General features: G+C 40.6%; 1 protein-coding gene across 2 annotated transcripts in view; it reads left to right on the forward strand.

The window, feature by feature from the left end:
- Positions 1-4,836, forward strand: part of gfra1a (gdnf family receptor alpha 1a) — a 109,962-nt gene extending 105,126 nt beyond the window's left edge. For both annotated transcript variants that reach the window (XM_041883222.1, XM_041883232.1), the window contains 2 exons: positions 2,812-2,859; positions 3,672-4,836. In XM_041883222.1, the coding sequence (XP_041739156.1) occupies positions 2,812-2,859; positions 3,672-3,827 (204 nt within the window). In that variant the 3' untranslated portion in view covers positions 3,828-4,836. The remainder of the gene's footprint in view (positions 1-2,811; positions 2,860-3,671) is intronic.
- Positions 4,837-22,373: the final 17,537 nt, after the last annotated feature.

Genomic DNA, 22,373 nt, shown 5'->3' on the forward strand with positions numbered 1-22,373 from the left:
CGCTCCCCAACCTGGGCCTGACAGTTAAGAGCAGCAAAACAGATTATTCACTGTGAACCCCAGAGGTGATTCAATTTTACTTATGAATAGTTCACTCAAACAAAAATTGCTTAGCTGCCCTTAGACAAGTCTGTATCAAACAAATTCAAACAGCATTTCTGCATCAACATCATCAGTGGGTGAAACTGGTTATAAAGACGTCTTTTGTAACGTCATGGTCAGGTTGTATTTACGGTATTTGGTATTTTATTACGATCCCCAAAGCAGCAGCTACTCTTCCTGGGATCCACACAAAACATGAAACATGACATAGTACAGAACATTAATAGACAAGAACAGCTCAACGACAGAACTACATAAATTGTAATAGAACATTTTTTACTTGTAATCTGGTTACAGGTTATTGGTATTCAACACCCTACACATACATATGCATGTACTCATAAAGGATGCAGGTCTGATTCTCCTCCATTCCCCATGAAATCCCGTAGATAATGCATGGTGATATATGAAACAATAACCGCATGCCCAGTCAAGCTGACTGATGGTTTAGGCAAGCGGGAGAGAAATTAATTGTGGGACAGCTCTGGATTCCATTCAGTGGGCATTGACAAACATCTCTAATTTCCCTCTGCTGTGTCCCATCCAGCTCCCACTAGAGCCAAATCCACACACCCTCACACTATCTTCTACATTCCCACATTACACTGATCAGGACTAGTTATCAGTCTAACTTGATTTGCCCAGTTGGTTGGTCGTAATGTGTTTTCTTCACAAAGTACATATTACTCCACATAAACATTTACATTACATTTACATTTTAGTCATTTAGCAGACGCTCTTATCCAGAGCGACTTACAGTAGGTGAGTGCATACATTTTCATACTGGCTCCCCCGTGGGAAACGAACCCACAACCCTGGCGTTGGAGTGTGATCCACTCCAAACTGTCAATGCATAAAATCAAAATTGTGTGGACATTGCAAGAAATATATTGTCATTTCACATAACCATACCACAAGGTAACTACTCTACCTGCTTCATTCATGACAAGAAAACTAACGGAAACAAGCTAGCCAATGTGCTAGTTAGCTAACTAGCTAAGTTAGTTAGCTAGATAGCTTACATTAACCAGCAATACAAATAGTCCAGACTCGCTGAATTATTACATTATCATGCCTGCCCTGTACCATATTCCCCATGTCTCTGGGGGTAATACTTGTAGTGCCATAAACCAGCCTCCAATTTCATTTATACTGAACAAAATATAAACGCAACATATAAAGCTTTCTTCCCATGTTTCATGAGCTGAAATAAAAGATCCCAGAAATTTTCCATATGCACAAAAAGCTTTTTTCTCTCAAATTGTGTGCACAATTTTGTTTACATCCTTGTTAGTGAGCATTTCTCCTTTGCCAAGATAATCCATCCACCTGACAGATGTGGCATATCAAGAAGCTGATTAAACAGCATGATCATTACACCGGTGCAACTTGTGCTGGGGACAATAAAAGGCCACTCTAAAATGTGCAGTTTTGTCACACAACACAATGCAACAGATGTCTAAAGTTTTGAGGGAGCGTGCAATTGGCATGCTGACTGCAGGAATGTCCACCAGAGCTGTTACCAGAGAACTGAATGTTCATTTCTCTACCATAAACCGCCTCCAACGTCATTTTAGAGAATTTGGCAGTACATCCAACTGGCCTCACAACAGCAGACCACGTGTAACCACGCCAGCACAGGACCTCCACATCCAGCTTCTTCACCTGCGGGATCGTCTGAGACCAGCCACCGGACAGCTGATGAAACTGAGGAGTATTTCTGTCTGTAATAAAGCCCTTTTGTGGGGGAATATTCCGTCTGATTGGCTGGTCCTTGCTCCCCAGTGGGTGGGCCTAGGCCCTCCTAGGCCCACCCATGGCAGCACACCTGCCCAGTCATGTGAAATCCATAGATTAGGGCCTAATTAATTTATTTCAACTGACTGATTTCCTTATATGAACTGTAACTCAATAAAATCGTTGAAATTGTTGCATGTTGTGTTTATATTTTTGTTCAGTATATTATACTGTCAGACCTACATCCCCACAACACACACACAGGCAAACACACACACACACAGTTTTCTCTAGCTCCCACTAAATGGAAAACGACAAGTAATTTAAAGCATGAGAGCGACTGGCTCACATAGGGCACTGAACGCAACCCTCTCATGTAGATCCTCACTTCTGTTTCACTGTTGACAACAGCAGTTTCCCTTCAAGGTCTTTGTCCACTTGAGGCCCTGCAAATACCAGATGACTGGCCTCATCATACGACATTACCTAGAGCAGCCTTGCTCTTGTTCAAGGCACATATAAATAAAAGGATTTAGAAGTGGAAAAGCACTGAGATTTAACTGTGACCGGAGACGTTTCCTCATACAACCTGGTCCGGGAAGTGCAGACTTTTCCCGTCACTTTCCAGTCATCTGTAACAACTGAATCAAAATACTGTAAGAGGACCAACGGCGACATGTATTTCAGTAGAAAATGGTCCTGTATGGCTCAGTTGGTAAAGGATGGCGCTTGCAATGCCAGGATTGTGGGTTTGATTCCCAGGGCCACTCATTCGAAAAACATATGCACACATGACTAAGTCACTTTGGACAAAAGCTCCTGCTAAATGGCATATATATTATCCAAAGCAACAAATCACTGATGTTGAGCACTACCCATGGTCCATCACTGTTCACAACCACTTAGACGAGCGCATACATTCATACTACACACAGTATGGTGGTTTTGACCATATCACTCTTGGTTTTACAGGCTCAGAAACTGAAGTCCAACATCTCAATCGATGGTGTGCTTTGCGTGGTAAGTGGAGAGCATAATTTGATTATCCTGATTAACCTTGTTTGAGAAAAAAATATGAATCTAACTTTAAGCCATAACTATCAACTAACAATTCATCATGACTAAGGCCATGAGGTTTTCCTGACCATATGACCTAACCAGAAAAATGTGAGTGGGTCCTAGCTAATCAGTCATGATCTATGTAAAACTATGTATGAACAGTAGTGTAGATTTTCAATTAAGAGGAAAGACTATGGTAATTACTACTCAGACCCTAACCTCATGACACAGACCCACAGAAAGAAGTCAAGGCGACCCCTTCTGTACACATGCTCATGGTCTTTGTAGTCTGCTGGGCTGAAATGTGAGCATTGCTTATCTAGTGCTTTTCAAAGTTCAGTAAATGTCATTGTACATAATAAAGCAGCATTATTCCATGGAGTGACATTTAAGGAGGCAGTGGCAGGTCCAAACAGCCTGAGAAGAGATGACCCCTTTTCAGCACAGCAATTCATTAGCGCGTCAAAGAGCTTTTCATCTCATCTCCAAAGTAGCACATGGATATGATAGAGCCACCCTGGCATTTTAGTTCTCAAAACAAAATTATTTTTTTAACTTTCCAGTCTAGTCTGCCAATTTAATCACACATTTTGTGGTGTTATTAAGACTTTCTTATTTGATTTGGATTATGTCACCGTTCTTTAATTGAAAATGTGTAGCCCCAAGAGATCATGAATGTGGACACTTTAAATGCAGGTTTTAGATGCAACCAGGGACAAACTGATCATTATGATTTGTCAAATTGCTTCAATTCTCTGTCTCTCCCTCCACAGGACCCACAGATCAACGACCCCGGTATATCCAACTCCATCTCCAGGAATTCAGCCGGGCTGCCGTCATGTCAGGCACACCTGTACTCACTGCTGCTCCTGCTGGCCGTGCTGCTACACTGCACCCTGGCGGCGCTCTACCCCGCGACAGTCTTGTAGCCATGCTACCTTTCCAAAACATGGACAGACTCAATTTGTATAAAGAAGAAATTATATTCTCTGTTCCCAGTATACATGTTGTATTTTTATTTCCCTTCTCTCTGATTCCTTTTTTAATTCTAGTTTAAAGAAACATTACGTTGAAGTGTGCTAAAGTGATCTCAGTGTAACTCAGTTTTGCTCTGTTTTCTCTTGTTTCTGTTTTATGAAGGGAAAAGCTTCTATTTCGGTCACTGGGCGATCATGAAAATGCATTGCTACATTCCAATACACAATGGCTGGTGGCTTTTGGGCAGTTCCTGGTACGAGTCCTTCACATGGGATCTAATGTATTAATAATGGTATTGTCATTAAGCAGGCGCTTTTATCCAAGTGAGTTTGTGTGTTGAGGCTGAGGTCTTTGAAGCATAAAGTCCCCATCACTTTGATCGCAATGGTTTACATGAGGTAGGCAGCTTTTTAGGTGTCAATATATCTCATCTGTGGCGTGCGTGTGTGTTTTGATATGGTGTCTGCCATCCTTTCACATTTGAGAAGAAAGAATTTGAAGATGTGGATGTGGATGGAGCTATGAGGGCCCAGAGCTCAGACAGTATAGATGGCTAGACCACAATGAAGTCTTGGCTTTAGAACCTTTGATCTAAAATGGCTACAGAACTCCTTATTCTGTTGGGTGCCACGTTTGTGTCACCAACTCAGCCCGCTGCAGCAAAACACACATATTAAGAGCTCATTTAAACATTGTAGCTCAGGCAACGCACGCATGCAAAAAGCACATGCGCAAAGACCAGCACACACATACAGTACACACTCACACCCACATGTAAAGGCTGGTTTCTCCCTAACATGTACATTAAGCTATTTGACTGAAGGTTTGGGTGATATGGTGATTGTACATTGTGGAATTTGACATTCTTTTGGTCTTTCAAAGCAGTCTGACATACAGTTGAAGTCGGAAGTTTACATACACTTAGGTTGGAGTCATTAAAACTCGTTTTTCAACCACTCCACTAATTACCTGTGGATGTATTTCAATGCCTACCTTCAAACTCAGTGCCTCTTTGCTTGACATCATGGGAAAATCAAAAGAAATTAGCCAAGACCTCAGAAAATAAAATGTAGACCTCCACAAGTCTGGTTCATCCTTGGGAGCAATTTCCAAATGCCTGAAGGTACCACGTTCATCTGTACAAACAATAGTACGCAAGTATAAACACCATGGGACCACGCAGCCGTCATACTGCTCAGGAAGGAGACGCGTTCTGTCTCCTAGAGATGAACATACTTTGGTGCGAAAAGTGCAAATCAATCCCATAACAACAGCAAAGGACCTTGTGAAGATGCTGGAGGAAACAGGTACAAAAGTATCTATATCCACAGTAAAACGAGTCCTATATCGACATAACCTGAAAGGTCGCTCAGCAAGGAAGAAGCCACTGCTCCAAAACCGCCATAAAAAATCTTACTTTTTGGAGAAATGTCCTCTGGTCTGATGAAACAAAAATAGAACTGTTTGGCCATAATGACCATTGTTATGTTTGGAGGAAAAAGGGGGTTGCTTGCAAGCCGAAGAACACATTTTTACATTACATTTTAGTCATTTAGCAGATGCTCTTATCCAGAGCGACTTACAGTTAGTGAGTGCATACATTATTTTATTTTTCATACTGGCCCCCCATGGGAAATGAACCCACAACCCTGGCGTTGCAAACGCCATGCTCTACATCCCTGTCGGCCATTCCCTCCCCTACCCTGGACGACGCTGGGCCAATTATGCGCCGCCCCACGGGGGGCCATCCCAACCGTGAAGCACGGGGGTGGCAGCATCATGCTGTGGGGGTGCTTTGCTGCAGGAGGGACTGGTGCACTTCACAAAATAGATGGCATCATGAGGAAGGAAAATGATGTGGATATATTGAAGCAACATCTCAAGACATCAGTCAGGAAGTTAAAGCTTGGTTGCAAATGGGTCTTCCAAATGAACAATGACCCCAAGCATACTTCCAAAGTTGTGGCAAAATGGCTTAAGGACAACAAACTCAAGGTATTGGAGTGGCCATCACAAAGCCCTGACCTCAATTGTATAGAACATTTGTGGGCAGAATTGAAAAAGCGTGTGCGAGCAAGGAGGCCTACAACCCTGACTCAGTTACACCAGCTCTGTCAGGAGGAATGGGCCAAAATTCACCCAACTTATTGTGGGAAGCTTGTGGAAGGCTACCCGAAACGTTTGACCCAAGTTAAACAATTTAAAGGCAATGCTACCAAATGCAAATTGAGTGTATGTAAACTTCTGACCAACTGGGAATGTGATGAAAGAAATAAAAGCTGAAATAAATCATTCTCACATTTCACATTCTTAAAATAAAGTGGTGATCCTAACTGACCTAAGACAGGGAATTTTTGCAAGGAATAAATGTCAAGAATTGTGAAAAACTGAGTTTAAATGTATTTGGCTAAGGTGTATGTAAACTTCCGACTTCAACTGTATTTTCTCTATACTGGATGAAAAGGGGGAATGGATGTAGGGTTTCTGGTAGACAGATAATACATTCCTACCTGAATGAGTTTGTGAGCACTGTACTCTAACTGCTCTGTAAGCATCGTAAAGAGCTGTGGTGCTCTTGGCAACAGCCATACAGATGATGACTTTAAGAATTGTATCAGCTCACGAGAGATTGATTCTCATAATCAATGCTTTATTGTGTACACTGTAATTACACACAATCATTCAACAGACTAGCATACTTCTGCTCAGTGTATTGTCATATTGCCTTCACAATAAAACTGTCAAACTTATTGGAGCGAAGACTTATAAATAATATACGATTAGCATCTGAGTCCAGCTGACGCAGAACATGTGACTCTTGTATGTATATTGTAGCATTTTGTATGTTTCCTGAGAATCGCTGAGAAAATATCAACCTTGTAACATAATCATATTTAACTCTCAAATGAAATGTGCAAGTAAAAAGATACATTTGAAGTAATAATTTGCTCATGTGGACCACCCAACACACAGTCACCTCACACTTACATGTGGCATGTGCAGCAAATTACTTTAGCCTTTGGACATTTTAAAGCATTTATGACATGCTGCTTGGGCTCGTGTGGCTTTTCAAAAAATAATGTATATGACATGTTATTTACTGGGCATTAATAATAATAATAAAAATGATATATGTATGTACTTGATTGAAACAGTAATTGGACTAGAAATGTCTGATTATATCTTCTGTTCAGGAACATTGTGAGCAATTTTATCAGATTCAGATTCCCTATAAAATACATCAAATTAAACAATAGCATTTTTGTTTTACAACAAGCTTCGTATTTGCCCCAATACGTATAAATTAACTAATGAAAATGAAGATATCAACGTAGCTCTCCTATTGTATTTCCTGAGCAAACAAATATTCTACTAATTTTATGAGATTCAGATTCCCTATAAAATGCATCAAATTAAACAATGGCATTTTTGTTTCACAACAAGCTACGTATTTTCCCCAATACGTATGAAGGAACTAATATAAATGAAGATATCAATGTAGCTCTCCTATTGTATTTCCTGAGCAAACAAATATTCTACCATAGTTCCATTTATGCTGTTGCCTAAATATGATATTGTTTTTTGGTAAATACCTTGATATTTTTCTATCTTTTACTATTTTGGCCTTAATTTATTAAACTGGTACATCCGGCACAAGTAAGGAGCATATAGGACCGTACACATAGGTTAAAGTTCAAAATATCGCATGGGTGATAGGAAATGCAATAAAGGATATAGACTATCATTTGATCTATGGGGTCCGAGGCAGCTGGGTGGTTAAACGCATTGGTATCTGCAGTTGGATTGCTGATATTTCACAGAGATGTGTTGGAATCTGTGGGTGAGGGAGGATAACGAGCAGGGGCAGGTGAAGACATAAAATACCCCAAGAGTATTTGTATTCATCTGCATCACATTGGTTGTTTAACTTGAAGAAAACTAACTGCAATGTTTATAATGATTGGAAACAAAGAATCACTCAGCTATCCACGTTACTTTTTAGCTTGTGAAAATATACAATCTATTGTATAAAATGATAATTAAAATGTTGACTCATCCAACAGTGAGGTTGTTTTTTTATTTATTAGGGGATTGTTTTGTGGCCTGTTATAACCCTGTTTTGCTGGCTGTATGAGAGAGAGAGAGAGAGAGAGAGAGAGAGAGAGAGAGAGAGAGAGAGAGAGAGAGAGAGAGAGAGAGAGAGAGAGAGAGAGAGAGAGAGAGAGAGAGAGAGAGAGAGAGAGAGAGAGAGAGAGAGAGAGAGAGAGAGAGCGAGAGAGAGAGAGAGAGAGAGAGAGAGAGAGCAAGAGAGAGAGAGAGCAAGAGAGAGACAGAGAGAGAGAGCAAGAGAGAGAGAGAGAGAGAGAGGCATACACAGAGACAGTAAGAGAGAGAAACATAGGCTGCATTTACACAGGCAGCCCAATTCTGATATTTTTTTCACTAATTGGTCTTTTGACCAATCACATCAGCTCTGAAAAAGAGCTGATGTGAAAAGATCTGATGTGTTTGGTCAAAAGACCAATAAGTGGAGAAAAAAATAAGAACTGGGCTGCCTGTGTAAACGCAGCCATAGAGAGTCCTGATTCAAGTAAGGTGAACCTGTCTGCATAATTAGACACATGAGTAGCCATTGTCTGGTATCTGTGCATGAACTGTGTGAGCTGCGGAATCTGGAGCTGTGCTGAAAAGATTGACCGTGTTGATACACACCAGTTTATCTATGACATGCTGAGATGAGGAGTGGTTCCAGATGAGGACATCAGCCTTGGCTTTACCATGTCAGATAAACAGCTCCCATGTTCCCAGGACATTGGGGAAAATGTCTGACAATGTCAAAGGAAAACATTATCTTCGTGTCATGAATCAAACATAAGAAAGTTCTAAAAATGTTTGACATTTCCCTGGCCCTGGGCCTAGATTATTTACAGAGGGAACATTCTCAGAACACCTCTGGACAAATTCAAGGTAATCCCACTTGAAATACTCTAGGAACAAAACATGAAACGCAAAAACAGATAAGCTTCAATGCAGAAACACAGAAAAAAGCAGCAAATAGCATCTAATGTCTGTATGGCCTTTCTCTGGACATCATACTAGGAGTGGGTTGTTTAGTTGGAATGGGTAGAAAGACAGCCAACAGCGTTGACCTTTCCAATCCCACAGATTAGGGAACGCCTCACAATTATTACATCACATGTTGTTACGTAGTTTTTTCTGAAATCAACTCAAAATGTCACTGGTGTGGTTCTTTCAACAGAATACCAGCTGGTTCTTCATGTAAGTATGTTTTTTGCAGTAATTTTCTTAATGGACAGAAATCTGAGACAATATGTTAGAACGTGTTATACAGATTTTGACAGAATGCAGCAGCAGCTGTGACAAACACATTGAAATGGGACTGTCAGAGGGATGTTGAAAGGAAGCACTGAAGATGTTCATGCTGGTTTTGTGACAAGAATCAGCTCTTACAATTAAGTTAAAGTGCTTGGTTGATATGTGGCTTTTATATTCATCCAGTCCTCTTACAGTAGGCAAAACAACATACCATAATCTCTAGTGGACAGACGCACGTAACATTTATCGAGCATCTGACGCAATTTTGCACGATTTTAATTCTGGATTTCCGAGAATAATATGTATCAGCTGAGGTTGAATGGAATGTGTTCCAAAGAATAACACCAATGTTATGTAACTTGGGCTCCCATCATGCACACGCACAATATTTCCAATCATATACTGTAAAGAGGGACAAATAGATGGAAATGGCATGGGCTAAAGGAGGATAATGCCTTTTCAGACAAACAGAAAAAATGGTATTAATGTCAAACAAATGCAATGCACAACCTTGAAATTAAAGCCCTCCAGCAAAAAGGGGAACAGTAAAATAAAGATACTGAACATTAGTTCTACTAAATGTAGGGAATACAATGTTTGATAGTGAGAGTAAAACTGCATTTCTCATTGGAGATGTGCTAATTAAGAATTAGTCTATTGACACTAGCCTCTGCCGTAATGGAAAGAGAGCCGGTGACGTAACTTCTGCTTTTGGACGTTAATAAGGTGACATGCCATCTTAACTCCTCCTCCACATTTACTGGATTGGTTGAACAGTGTGGAAGAGAACCTCCCCAGACAGTTTGTTTCCTTCTCGTCAAGACCAGTATGTAGGGCATCTAGTTTCAGGCGTTTCTTTTACGCCTGCTACGTTAGGTTAATTGACGCAGACCAAGAGGAGGCTTCTATACATATTGACCTAAAGGAACCTTGGTTATGTAAATGACTGTTAACTGCACTTCAAGAAAACAGTGGACTATAAACTGAAGTACCTGAAAACATTTTTCAGGCAATTATCAAGGCTAAGATGGTCTAACAAAATAATATTGTATAAGACTGGTCTAAGGAGGAACTTGGTGAACTCGATGAGCTGGCTTCTCAAGGAAGTCCTATTGAAACAAATGTTGTAGAAAGGGAAAGGAAAGGGGGTACCTAGTCAGTTGTACAACTGAATGCATTCAACTGAAATGTGTCTTCCGCATTTAACCCAACCCCTCTGAAGCTGGCGTTGCATAGAACATGTCTAATCTAAAAAAGTGCTGGTATTATATTTAGTCTGTGAAATAGAAGGGGAAAACAGGTTTTAAGCATCGTCTGCAGATTAATGTTCATATCCACAACTGTACAGTCTGCAATTCATTTCTGAAACTACTTAATAGGTTGTAAAAACTGAAAAGATGTAAACATTTCAAGTCACTTTACACAGGCATTAATTCACATCTATTAATAAACATGTCACATGGGGGTTGCTGTACAGTGCCTTCAGAATGTGCACTACATGACCAAAAGTATGCAGAGACTTGCTTCCATTCAGCCACAAGAGCGTTAGTGAGGTCGGGCACTGATGTTGGGCGATTAGGCCTGGCTCGCAGTCGGCGTTCCAATTCATCCATCCCAAAGGTGTTCGATTGGGTTGAGGTCAGGGCTCTGTGCAGGCCAGGCAAGTTCTTCCACACTGATCTCGACAAACCATTTCTGTATGGACCTCGCTTTGTGCACAGTGGCATTGTCATGCTGAAACAGGAAAGGGCCTTCGCCAAGCTGTTGCCACAAAGTTATTTGCACAGAATCGTCTAGAATGTCATTGTATGCTGTTGCGTAAAGATTTCCCTTCACTGGAACTAAGGGGCCTAGCCCGAACCATAAAAAACAGCCCCAGACCATTTTTCCACCTCTACCAAACTTTACAGTTGGCACTATGCATTGGGACAGGTAGCGTTCTCCTGGCATCTGCCAAACCCATATTCGTCCGTCAGACTGCCAGATGGTGAAGCGTGATTCATCACTCCAGGGAACGCGTTTCCACTGCTCCAGAGTCCAATGGCGGCAAGCTTTACAGCACTCCAGCCGATGCTTGGCATTGTGCACGGTGATCTTAGGCTTGTGTGCAAGAGCTCGGCCATGGAAACCCATTTCACAAAGCTCCCGACGAACAGTTATTGTGCTGACGTTGCTTCCAGAGGCAGTTTGGAACTCGGTAGTGAGTGTTGCAACCGAGGACAGACGATATTTACACACTACGCGATTCAGCACTCAGAGGTCACGCTCTGTGAGCTTGTGGCCTACCACTTCACGGCTGAGCTGTTGTTGCTACTAGACGTTTACACTTCACAATAACAGCACTTACAGTTGACCGGGGCAGCTCTAGCAGGGCAGAAATATGACGAACTGACTTGTTGGAAAGGTGGCATCCTATGAAGGTGCCATGTTGAAAGTCACTGAGCTCTTCAGTAAGGCCATTCTACTGCCATTGTTTGTCTATGGAGATTGAATGGCTGTGTGCTAAATGTTATACACCTGTCAGCAACGGGTGTGGCTGAAGTAGCCGAATCCACTAATTTTAAAGGGTGTCCACATACTTTTGTATATAGTGTATTTACACCCCTTTACTTTTCCCACATTTAGTTGTGTTACAGCTTGAATTTAAAATGGATACAATTTAGATTTTTTGTCATTGGCCTACACACAATACCCCATAATGTCAAAGTGGAATCAGACATTTTTGGACATTTTTCACAAATTAATAGAAAATGAAAAGCTGAAATGTCTTTGTCAACAAGTATTTAACCTCTTTGTTATGGCAAGCCTAAATAAGTTCAGGAGTAAACATTTGCTTAACAAGTCACATAATAAATTGCATGGATTCACTCTGTGTGCAATAATAGTGTTTGATTTGTGAACGACTACCTCATCTCTGTACCCCACACATTCAATTATCTGTAAGGTCCTTCAGTCGAGCAGTGAATTTTAAACACAGATTCAACCACAAACACCACAGAGGTTTTCCAATGCCTTGCAAAGAAGGGCACCTATTGGTAGATGGGTAAAAAAAAAATGCTGAATACCCTTTGAGCATGATGAAATTATTAATTACACTTTGGATGGTGTATCAACACACCCAGTCAATACAAAGATACAGGCGTTGTTCCTAACTCAGTTTCCGGAGAGGAAGGAAATCGTTCAGGGATTTCATCATGAGTCCTATGGTGACATTAAAACAGTTACAGAGTTTAATGACTGTGATAGAAGAAAACTGGGGATGGAGCAACAACATTGTAGTGAATCCACAATACTAACCTAAATGACAGAGTGAAAAGAAGGAAGCCTGTAGAGAATAAAAAATATTCCGACGTATGCATCCTGTTTGCAACAAGGGACTAAAGTCAAACCAAAAAATGTGGCAAAGAAATTAACTTTATGCCCTGAATACAAAGCGTTATGTTTGGGGCAAATCCAACACAGCACATTACTGAGTACCACTCTTTATATTTTCAATTATGGTGGTGGCTGCATCATGTTATAGGTACACTTGTCATCGGCAAGGACTAAGGGTTTTTTGGGGGGATAAAAAAGAAACGGAATAGAACTAAGCATAGGCAAAATCCTAGAGGAAAACATGTTTCAGTCTGCTTTCCAACAGACACTGCAAGACAAATTCACCTTTCAGTAGAACAATAACCTAAAACACAAGGCCAAATCTACACTGGCGTTGCTTACCAAGATGACATTGAATGTTCCTGAGTAGCCTAGTAACAGTTTTGACTTAAATCGGCTTGAAAATCTATGGCAAGACTTGAAAATGGCTGTCTAGAAATGATCAACAATCAACTTGACAGAGATTGAAGAATTTAAAAAAGAATAATCTGCAAATATTGTACAATCCAGGTGTGCAAAACTCTTAGACTTACCCAGAAAGACTCACAGTTGTAATCACTGCCTAAGGTGATTTTAACACTGACTCAGGGGTGTGAATACTAATGTAAATGAGATATTTCTGTATTTAATTTTCAATACATTTGCAAACATATCTAAAAACTTGTTTTCACTTTGTCATTATGGGGTATTGTGTGTAGATGGGTGAGTGAGAAAAACAATTTAATCAAATTTAATCAGGCTGTAACACAACAAAATGTGGAATAAGTCAAGGGGTATGAATACTTTCTGAAGGCACTGTAGCTCACTGAAAACCCCCACGGGCAGTTTATGTCATATGGAAAAATGGATTATGAATACTAATAAATGTTTATGCTATAATTATTCCACTGTTTTGTAATCCCTATGTAATTATTTTACATTTTACATTTTAGTCATTTAGCAGACGCTCTTATCCAGAGCGACTTACAGTAATTATGAGGCTAGTTTACAATCGTACTGTATGCCCCTTCAAATTATGATATTGTAAAGATATACTGATCTAAATGATCCTGGGTCACAAATGAACTTGTAATTCCACATTAATGCATGGTAGGTCGTATGAGAAAATGTATAACTAATTGATTCAGATTAAACCCATTCGATTGGCATGAACCAGGAACACTACTCACTGGGAGAGTCTTGTACCAGGAAAGTTGTGACATAGAAGTCCCCCTCTGACACAGGCCAAAGAACCATACTTTCCCATCATTCCTACCATCTTTCCTATCTCATCAGATACTAATTTCTGTCACTATAGTTAATTTTTTCCTTTTCTCTTTGTTCTTGGTCCAATGTGAGGAGAAGGCCTCCTTTTGTTGTGGTGAAGAGCACTATTGACAGTGGTCAGGGTCAGATGGGATAGAATAACCATTCTTCTCAGGCTTCGGGGCTGTGGGTGTGAGGGTCCAGGGGACAACCATGTGCTTTGTAAGACGGCCGGCCCTGCTCAGTCATTTACCATTAGAAGTGGAAATGACCCACCGCAATTGGAACATAATGGCATAAAGATTGAGGTCTGGAAGTGGCATCAATCATGTGAACGTGGGTCGGGTTGACCCTGAGTCTTCACAATGAGATGAGTGTGGCCGGCCGGTCAGGGTCCATTAAGAGGGAGAATGTGATGGGAGGAATTAAATGGTGTGAATGTGAGAGTACATTAGGAGATGCTACAGTAGGGGACATACTTCAAACATAATAGTAGCTAAGCGTGGCATACTGTATGTCAAAGCTACAGCATATTCACAGTAGAAATGCATATGCGTGTGTGACTGTCTCAATAACTGGGTGGCTGGAATAGACAAAAAATGGCTGCTCCAATCAGTGCCCTCTGAGAAACAGCGGGTGGGCTTAGGCAAAGATTGCCTATTATATTGACAACATATTCAAGTGAACGCTCTAACAATGGAAATACATGTCCTCAAAGATGGAAAGCGAGATCAGGTGGGTCCATTCTAGCAAATGAGAGGGCAGATACGCGTGTGAACAACAGGACATAGAGATAGATAGAGGACTCATCATGGGCATCTCCATTTTAAAGTAGTCAATTCTCTTATTCTTCATTGGCTGATTGCTCCCAGGAATCCCCACCCAGTTGACTACTTTAAAAAGGTGGAAGCCCTCAATGGCAATGTCCATGCTAAAACTGGTTATAGCTATGATGAGTTCTCTATCTATCTCTATGACAACAGGCTCCGATATAGTCGTTCTTTTCAAAGTTTGCCAAAATATGCGTCCACATATCAGTGCATTCTTTTTTTTTTTTTTTATAATATGTTTATTATTTTCCAATAAAAATAAAGTAAAAAAAGACAGCAATACAAACAATGACATTCATTGTACTGTTGGATGGGATGGCCAGTTTAGAGGACAAAACAAAAGTTAACTCACACATACACAAAATAAAACAAAATCCTATTAGGTGGTACATGTATAAGAAGACAGCATATAGTCATTACAAGCAGTGTAGTTCAGCCAAAAATAAATATTGAGTGGAGTACAGCACAGAGTAGCAGCAGATCGTCAGCCCAGTTATGAAGCGGGACTAGACCATTTATCCAGTATCGGCTGCCATATTTTGTAAAACAATGGACTTCTATTGGAGGTGTTGTATCGAATCTTTTCCATATGGATTACATTCCCTAAATCCCGTAACCACATTTCAAAGGTAGGTACAGTCTCCAATTTCCAAAATTGCAATATGAGCCTTTTGGCTAATAGAGTACAAAGAGAGACAGCTTTCCCCTCCTGGTTATTCCCATCAACTGTACCAAACAGAGCGATCAATGGGTCTGGGGCTAGAACTCTATCAAAGGCCTTAGATAAGTAATCAAAAATGAGAGCCCAGTAAGCATGTAATTTAGGGCATGTCCAGAATAAGTGGGACAACGTCCCCTCCTCCTGCTTGCACCTCTCACACAGTGGTGAGGTGTCCGGGAATATTTTATGCAGTTTTACTTTTGAGTAGTGTAACCTGTGTATCACCTTAAACTGTACAAGGTTGTGTCTGGCATTCACTGAACTGTGGTTTATATTCCTGAGAGCTTCTATCCAGTCCTCATTTGAGATTTCTGAACCAAGTTCTTGTTCCCAAGCCCTTTTAATGGTGTCTGTGGATACCTCTATGTGGGCCTGTAGCACATCATACAGTCTAGAGACCGACCCTTTTGAGTGGGGTTTGACAAGGATCAAGCTATCTAATGTAGGACTATTTGGCTTCATGCCATACTGTGGGATGTGTGTCCTTAAGAAATTCCTGATTTGGAGGTATCTAAAAAAATTTGTTGTTGGCATGTTGAACTTTGCCTGTAGTTGTTGAAATGAAGCTAACTGACCATCTATGTATAGATTACCAATTGTTGTGAGCCCCTTCTCCCTCCACTGTGAAAACACCACATCATCCAATGCAGGGTGGAAAGCATGATTCAGGCTAATCGGGCTGTCTATGTAAACAGTGGGTATGTTAAGAAAATCCCTAATCTGTTTCCAGATCCTAAGAGTATGACCAATGACTGGGTTAGAGTCATAAGTGGCTTTTTTCACATATGATGGGCTATTAACAAGTGCAGGGAGTGAGGAACGTTGACAGGAGGCCTGCTCAATCAAAAGCCATGAAGGCATATCCTTCCGTCTCATCTCAGGTAAACTTTCCCTCCAGAAAGACACAATGTTCAGATTAGCAGCCCAATAATACAGTTTGAAGTGAGGAAGGCCAAAGCCCCCTCTATCTTGTACTTGCATAAATGCTTCTTTGCAATTCTGGCTGCCTTGTTATCCCATAAAAATGGAGTTACTATTGAATCCAGTTTCTTAAAATAGCTTTGTGGTATGAAATTGGGTAGACATTGGAAGAGGTAAAGAAACCTGGGTAGGACAACCATTTTAATAGCGTTTATACGACCAACCAAGGAAATAGGCAGAGTTTTCCAGAAATCTATATTTTGTTTAAGCTGATATATTTTCATGTCCCAATTCACTTTCAATAGCTGGTCAAGGTCTCTTGTCACTACAATGCCAAGGCTTGTGAACTTGTCCCTCACTGTTCTAAACGGGGTAGATTGCAGAAATTGCATATCCACAGGCCGTGATATTGGCATCAACTCACTTTTTTACCAGTTTATCTTGTAGCCAGAGAAGGAGCCGAATGTGTCTATCAAGTTAAGTAATGGTGGAATAGAAGTTTTAGGCTTGGACAAAAACAAAAGAACATCGTCTGCATATAGGGAAATTTTGTGCTGTGTGTCTTTTATTTTAACAGAAGCTATATCGGCACATGCCCGAATGCGCGTAGCAAGGGGTTCCATGGCTATAGCGAAGAGAGCAGGCGAAATAGGGCACCCCTGTCGGCACCCCTTGAACAGGCGGAATGACTGCGACATTTCCTGATTGGTCACCACGGACGCCATTGGGTGTGCATAAATAATTCTTATCCAATTAATAAATTCCTTTCCAAATCCGAAATGCTCCAGAACCGACATCATATACTTCCACTCAATCTGATCGAACGCCTTCTCTGCATCAAGAGCTATTACCACTGCCTCAACTTTATGATCATGATACATTACGTTGAAAAGGCGTCTCAAATTGTAGTATATATGTCGGCCCGGGATGAAACCTGTCTGGTCAGGGTGTATGATGTCGGAAATATATTTTTTTAATCGGTTTGCCAATATCTTTGTCAACACCTTGTTTTCTATGGGGGAGTAACGACACGGGGCGATACGACGACATCTCCATGGAATCTCTATCTTTTTTCAAGATCAGGGCTATTGTAGCCTCATACAGTGTTTGCGGGAGTTTGGTATTTTCTTTGGATTGTTGAAACATTCGCAGCATAAGTGGAGATAGACTAGCACAGTACTTCTTGTAGAATTCTATTACATATCCATCGGGCCCAGGGGCCTTGCTGTTTGGAAATTGTGCTATCGCTGTGTTAATTTCATCTAAGGTTATCCCTGCATCGAGTGCGGCAGCTGCCCCCTGTCTAGTTTAGGAAGTTCACAATCAGCGAGAAAGCGCTCCATAGTTTGTGGATCAGTAGCATCGCATTTTGATTGGTATAGCTCTGAGTAAAACTGTGCAAAGCATTTATTAATGTCCTGCGGATCTGTTACTATTTTACCCTTCTTGTCTTTTATTTTGTGAATAGCTCTAGATGCTTGTACATGCCTTAGCTGTCTTGCTAATAATTTATGTGGTTTGTCCCCCAGTTCAAAATAACTTTGTTGCGTTCTAGCAAGTAAAGAGCCCACCCGTTTCGAAAGGATGGTATTGTATTCATACTTTAACTTTGTGATCTTCTCAAGGACTGTATACGAGGAATTTGTCCTAAAAACGTTCTCCTGTTCCCCTAACTCTCTTTCAATTTCTCTCAGCCTAGTATTGGCACGTTTCTTCCTCTCTGATGTATAAGAAATAATGTAACCTCTAATCACAGCCTTTAGAGATTCCCAAAGGGTGGAGTCGTCAACATCCCCCGTGTCGTTAGTACTGAGGAAAAAGGCAATCTGCTCCTTCAAATACTGACAAAAAGCCTCATCTTTCAACAGGTATGCGTCTAAGCGCCACGGTCGCCGACCTGTCGACATATTGTCGAGTTTCAGCACCATGGACAGAGGAGAGTGGTCCGTAATTAGAATGGGGTGATAGGTAACCGACTCAGCTGCTGAAATTAGTTTGGAGTCCAACAAAAAATAGTCAATTCTGGAATATGATTTATGAACTGATGAAAAGAAAGAATAATCCCTGTCTGTTGGGTGCGTCAGTCTCCAAATATCGACAATGTTAAGGTTTGTCATCAATGTATTTAGACAGACACTGGCATTTGATTGTTGAAGTGACCTTGATAGCTGTTTATCTAAAAGAGGGTCTAACGTACAGTTAAAGTCACCTCCAACAATAACACTTGTATCCGAGATATTTGGTATGGCCTTAAATACCCTTTGAAAAAATAATGGATCATCGAAGTTGGGTCCATATAAATTGACCAAGGTTATTGGTTTTGAATTCAGTGTACCAGCCACAATAATATACCGACCATTAGGATCTGAAATCGAGGTTGAGTAAACAAAAGGAATGTTTTTCCTTATCAGGATTGCTACCCCTCTCGCTTTTGCATCAAAGTTAGACTGGTATATCTGACCGATCCAGCCGACTCGTAGCTTGGCCTGCGCGGTGCGTTTAATATGAGTTTCTTGAAGAAGCACTATGTCAGCACCCAGTGATTTAAGATGAGAAAAAACCTTAGCTCGTTTCACGACATGCCCTAATCCATTACAGTTCCAGCTGACTATCTTTATTCCACCTGGTCTACTCTGTGCTCGGTCACTATGTGGCATTTCTTATTTTAAAGCAAATTGCTGCTGTCATACAAAACCCAGAAGAAAAACGTCCCGCCGTGCGGGAGCTTGTCATGCCACCTGTACTAATAAACGTGAACATAAAACACAGACCCCATCCCCCTCCCGTCCCTTTACTGAGTGACTTCCCCAAACGAAGCACTCCTTGGCTAACACACAAACGTTAGGGTGTCTAGACATAAAGCTTGAACTAACTCGTCTTCTATAGATGCTCCGCATATAAACTAATATTAAATAACACTTAACTTAACTCTCATGTTAGGGGGTGAGTGGCGCTAAAACATGACATGCCAAACAATGCTATATTAGCCACAACATCTCACCTATCATATAAGTCCCAATTTCTGATCTTCTGATCGAAAAGACATAGGCCGGAAATTCAATTCACACACATTCCTGGCCTGTATTTGGCCATTTAGCCTGCTGGCACAGCCGTTCTGTATCCTCAGCCGGGGAGCTTGCTTGTCAAGAACAGATCGGCCTCTTTTGCGTTGTCAAACGTACGTGTTGATCCCTCGACTGTCACCTTAAACCGGGCTGGGAAGAGGAATCCATATCGGATGTTGGCCGCCCTGCATTTGTTGCGTACCTCATCATACTCTTTCCGTTGGTTCCTCACCTCCAAGGTAAGATCTGGGTAGAGAGACACCCTGGCTCCGTTGTAGTTAAGGGGGAACTTTTGACTAGCCAGCTTGAGGATAAGATCCCTGGTGTGGGGATAGTGCAGCCTTACGATGAATGGCCTTGGTGGCCCGCCCTTGGCCGGCTTCGTTGCCTGTGCTCTGTGTGCGCGGTCGATCAGGATGGCCGTTTGAAGTGTTCACTCCCCAGCAATGCCGGTATCAGCTCCGAGACAAATTCAGTGGGTTTCCCTTTCTCAGTGTCCTCCTGGATCCCACATATTCGGATGTTCTGGCGTCTTGAATGCGACTCGAGCATTTCCAGTCGGGCCTTCAGGGTTTTGTTGTCATTTTTGAACGTTGCGCACTGTTTCTCTATGTCCTGTAGCCTGGCCTCGTGATCGATTGTCGTCTGCTCAACCTCGTGCACCCTTCCCTTAGTTGCCTTCACAGTTTCGGCCAAAGTCCCAATACTCTTTGAGATATCAGCCAACCTTGTGTCTACCTTCTTGCTTAGTGCGTTTATGGCAGCCAGTATGTCACTTTGAGTAGGATCTGTGGGGAACTCTTGGAAGCTAGCCTCTTCAGCTAGCTCCTCGTGGGTCGGCGACGTTGAAATTGGTTCGTTGTCTATCTCATTCCAATTATCTTGTTTAGCGCCCCCTTTTTTGTTGCCTTTTCCCTTTGTCATATTTGTTTGAAGTTATAGGTTGTGAGAGGTTAAGATAAATATTAATTTGTTTCAAAATTGAGCGGAGCTCTAGCAATGCACGTCTACTCCATAGCACGCTCTCTAGCGCCCCCCATCAGTGCATTCTTAACAACTTAACCATTACAAAACTTAAATTAGATCAAATAAGCCCCATGTAGTAAATTAGCGATAACATTTTTTGGTTTACTCCAACACAGACAGTCTTTTAAAAAACAGTTGTATTTAAAATGGCAGGAAAGTGCACCACTTATCTCTCTTTACTAATGGAGAAGACAGCATGAGTATCGACAGTATGCAGCCCTTTCATGTATCATTGGATGGTGGAGTGTTAAATTAGAACCTAGCACAAATCTTTTAAGATCTACACTCCCCATGCCCTATCGAAATGTCTTCACAATTCTCTGACTATTCAAGTATACAAACATTAGACATTCAATTAAAGTGTTTATGAGGAAATATAACTAGGGCTCTATTCAATCTGTATCACGAAAATTCAACATTACAGCGTGATTTAAAATTAAAGGCAATGTTCCCGTGTTAGCGGGGACTGCATTCACAGTAAACGCTGCATATGTCGGCTCAATCGTAAATTACCTTTACATTTCTATTGCGCAATATGTAATGCTTTAGCGATACAGATTGAATAGAGCCCCTAGTCTTGACAGTGTAATAAGTCACATAAGACACATTACATATCAAAATCAACACACATTCTACAACTGAGCGATCAAACCAAGACATCCTTTAGGCGGATCTTTCAAGGTGTCCGATGTCAGTATCTTTTAAGTACTCAATGCTTGTAAATAAATCATATTGACATCCGGTGCATCAAATCAATAAAGCTTGAGAATTGAGTGGCAACAAAATACAAAGGAGACATTTCTAAATTACAGTATGAAGAAGCATCAAAATGTTTAATTGTAACTTTACATAATATGCCCATAATGAACAAAATAATGAGGTGAGCTGCTCAATTTCAACAGATCTGTGTAAAATACATGACATGTAGTTCACCTGACCGGAAAACATCAGATTCATCACATTTCTACATTTCTTATGTACATTTAAAAGTGTGATAATTTATTAGGGTTCGTTTACAATGATTTACAAGACAAAACGTGACACAGAACATAGGATGCTTCGGATAAAAGTGTAAACACGACAAACTTAAAAGTGATACAGAGAAACTAACTGCCCAAATGCCAAAAACATGTGCAAGAAAAATAATAATACAAATGGAAACAAAGATTTTCTTCATATGATACTGGAGGATGAAGAAACCACAGGACCCACAACCTGACTGAGGCTATGTTCCAATACTTTGAATATGCATGCATGCTTCCTTCCTCCCTTCCTTGAAGAAATTCCAGGTAGAGAGTAGGAAAGGAAACATATACAATATAACATTTTGGAACTGAGAATGGTATAGGCTGAATAGAGTTGCAGAGTCCACGTTGAGTTAGTGTGTAACACAAATTAATCAACCTGGATATTGAGGTTAAATTACTCATTTGGTTTTTGTCTTATTAACATACTGTACAAGAAAACATTACATCTAAGTACAATTTGTTAGGATTTGCCTTTTATGACTGTATGCCCTTGTCATTCCCTTAGAAACACAATCCTATACAATCACAACGAAATATGGCAAAATAGAAAATGAGTAGCAAATAAAATATTATTTTATATTCTAAATCTATACTTAAATAAACCAAGGAGTCTTGCTATGTATAAAGGATATGTGTTGACGGATAATGAGAAATATGTTGAAACATCTTCACATACAATTAGGTCCAAAATTATTGGCACCCTTGATAAAGATGTGCTAGAAAGACTTTATTCAATAAATAATAGAAATATTGAGCTATATTGTATGTAAATATTTTTTGGGGGAAATTATATTATTTTATACTAATACAATTGCTCAGAGAAAGAGATTTTGTTTAACAAGTAATATATATATATATTTTTTAAATAGAGCTTTGGCCATGCACACCAGAGGTGGATTTGGCGTTGAAAGAAGGATGCATTTGCAGAAAAGAAACCCATACCTACTGT

This window comes from Coregonus clupeaformis, chromosome 1, assembly GCF_020615455.1.
Source record: "Coregonus clupeaformis isolate EN_2021a chromosome 1, ASM2061545v1, whole genome shotgun sequence".
Taxonomy (NCBI): Eukaryota; Metazoa; Chordata; class Actinopteri; order Salmoniformes; family Salmonidae; genus Coregonus; species Coregonus clupeaformis.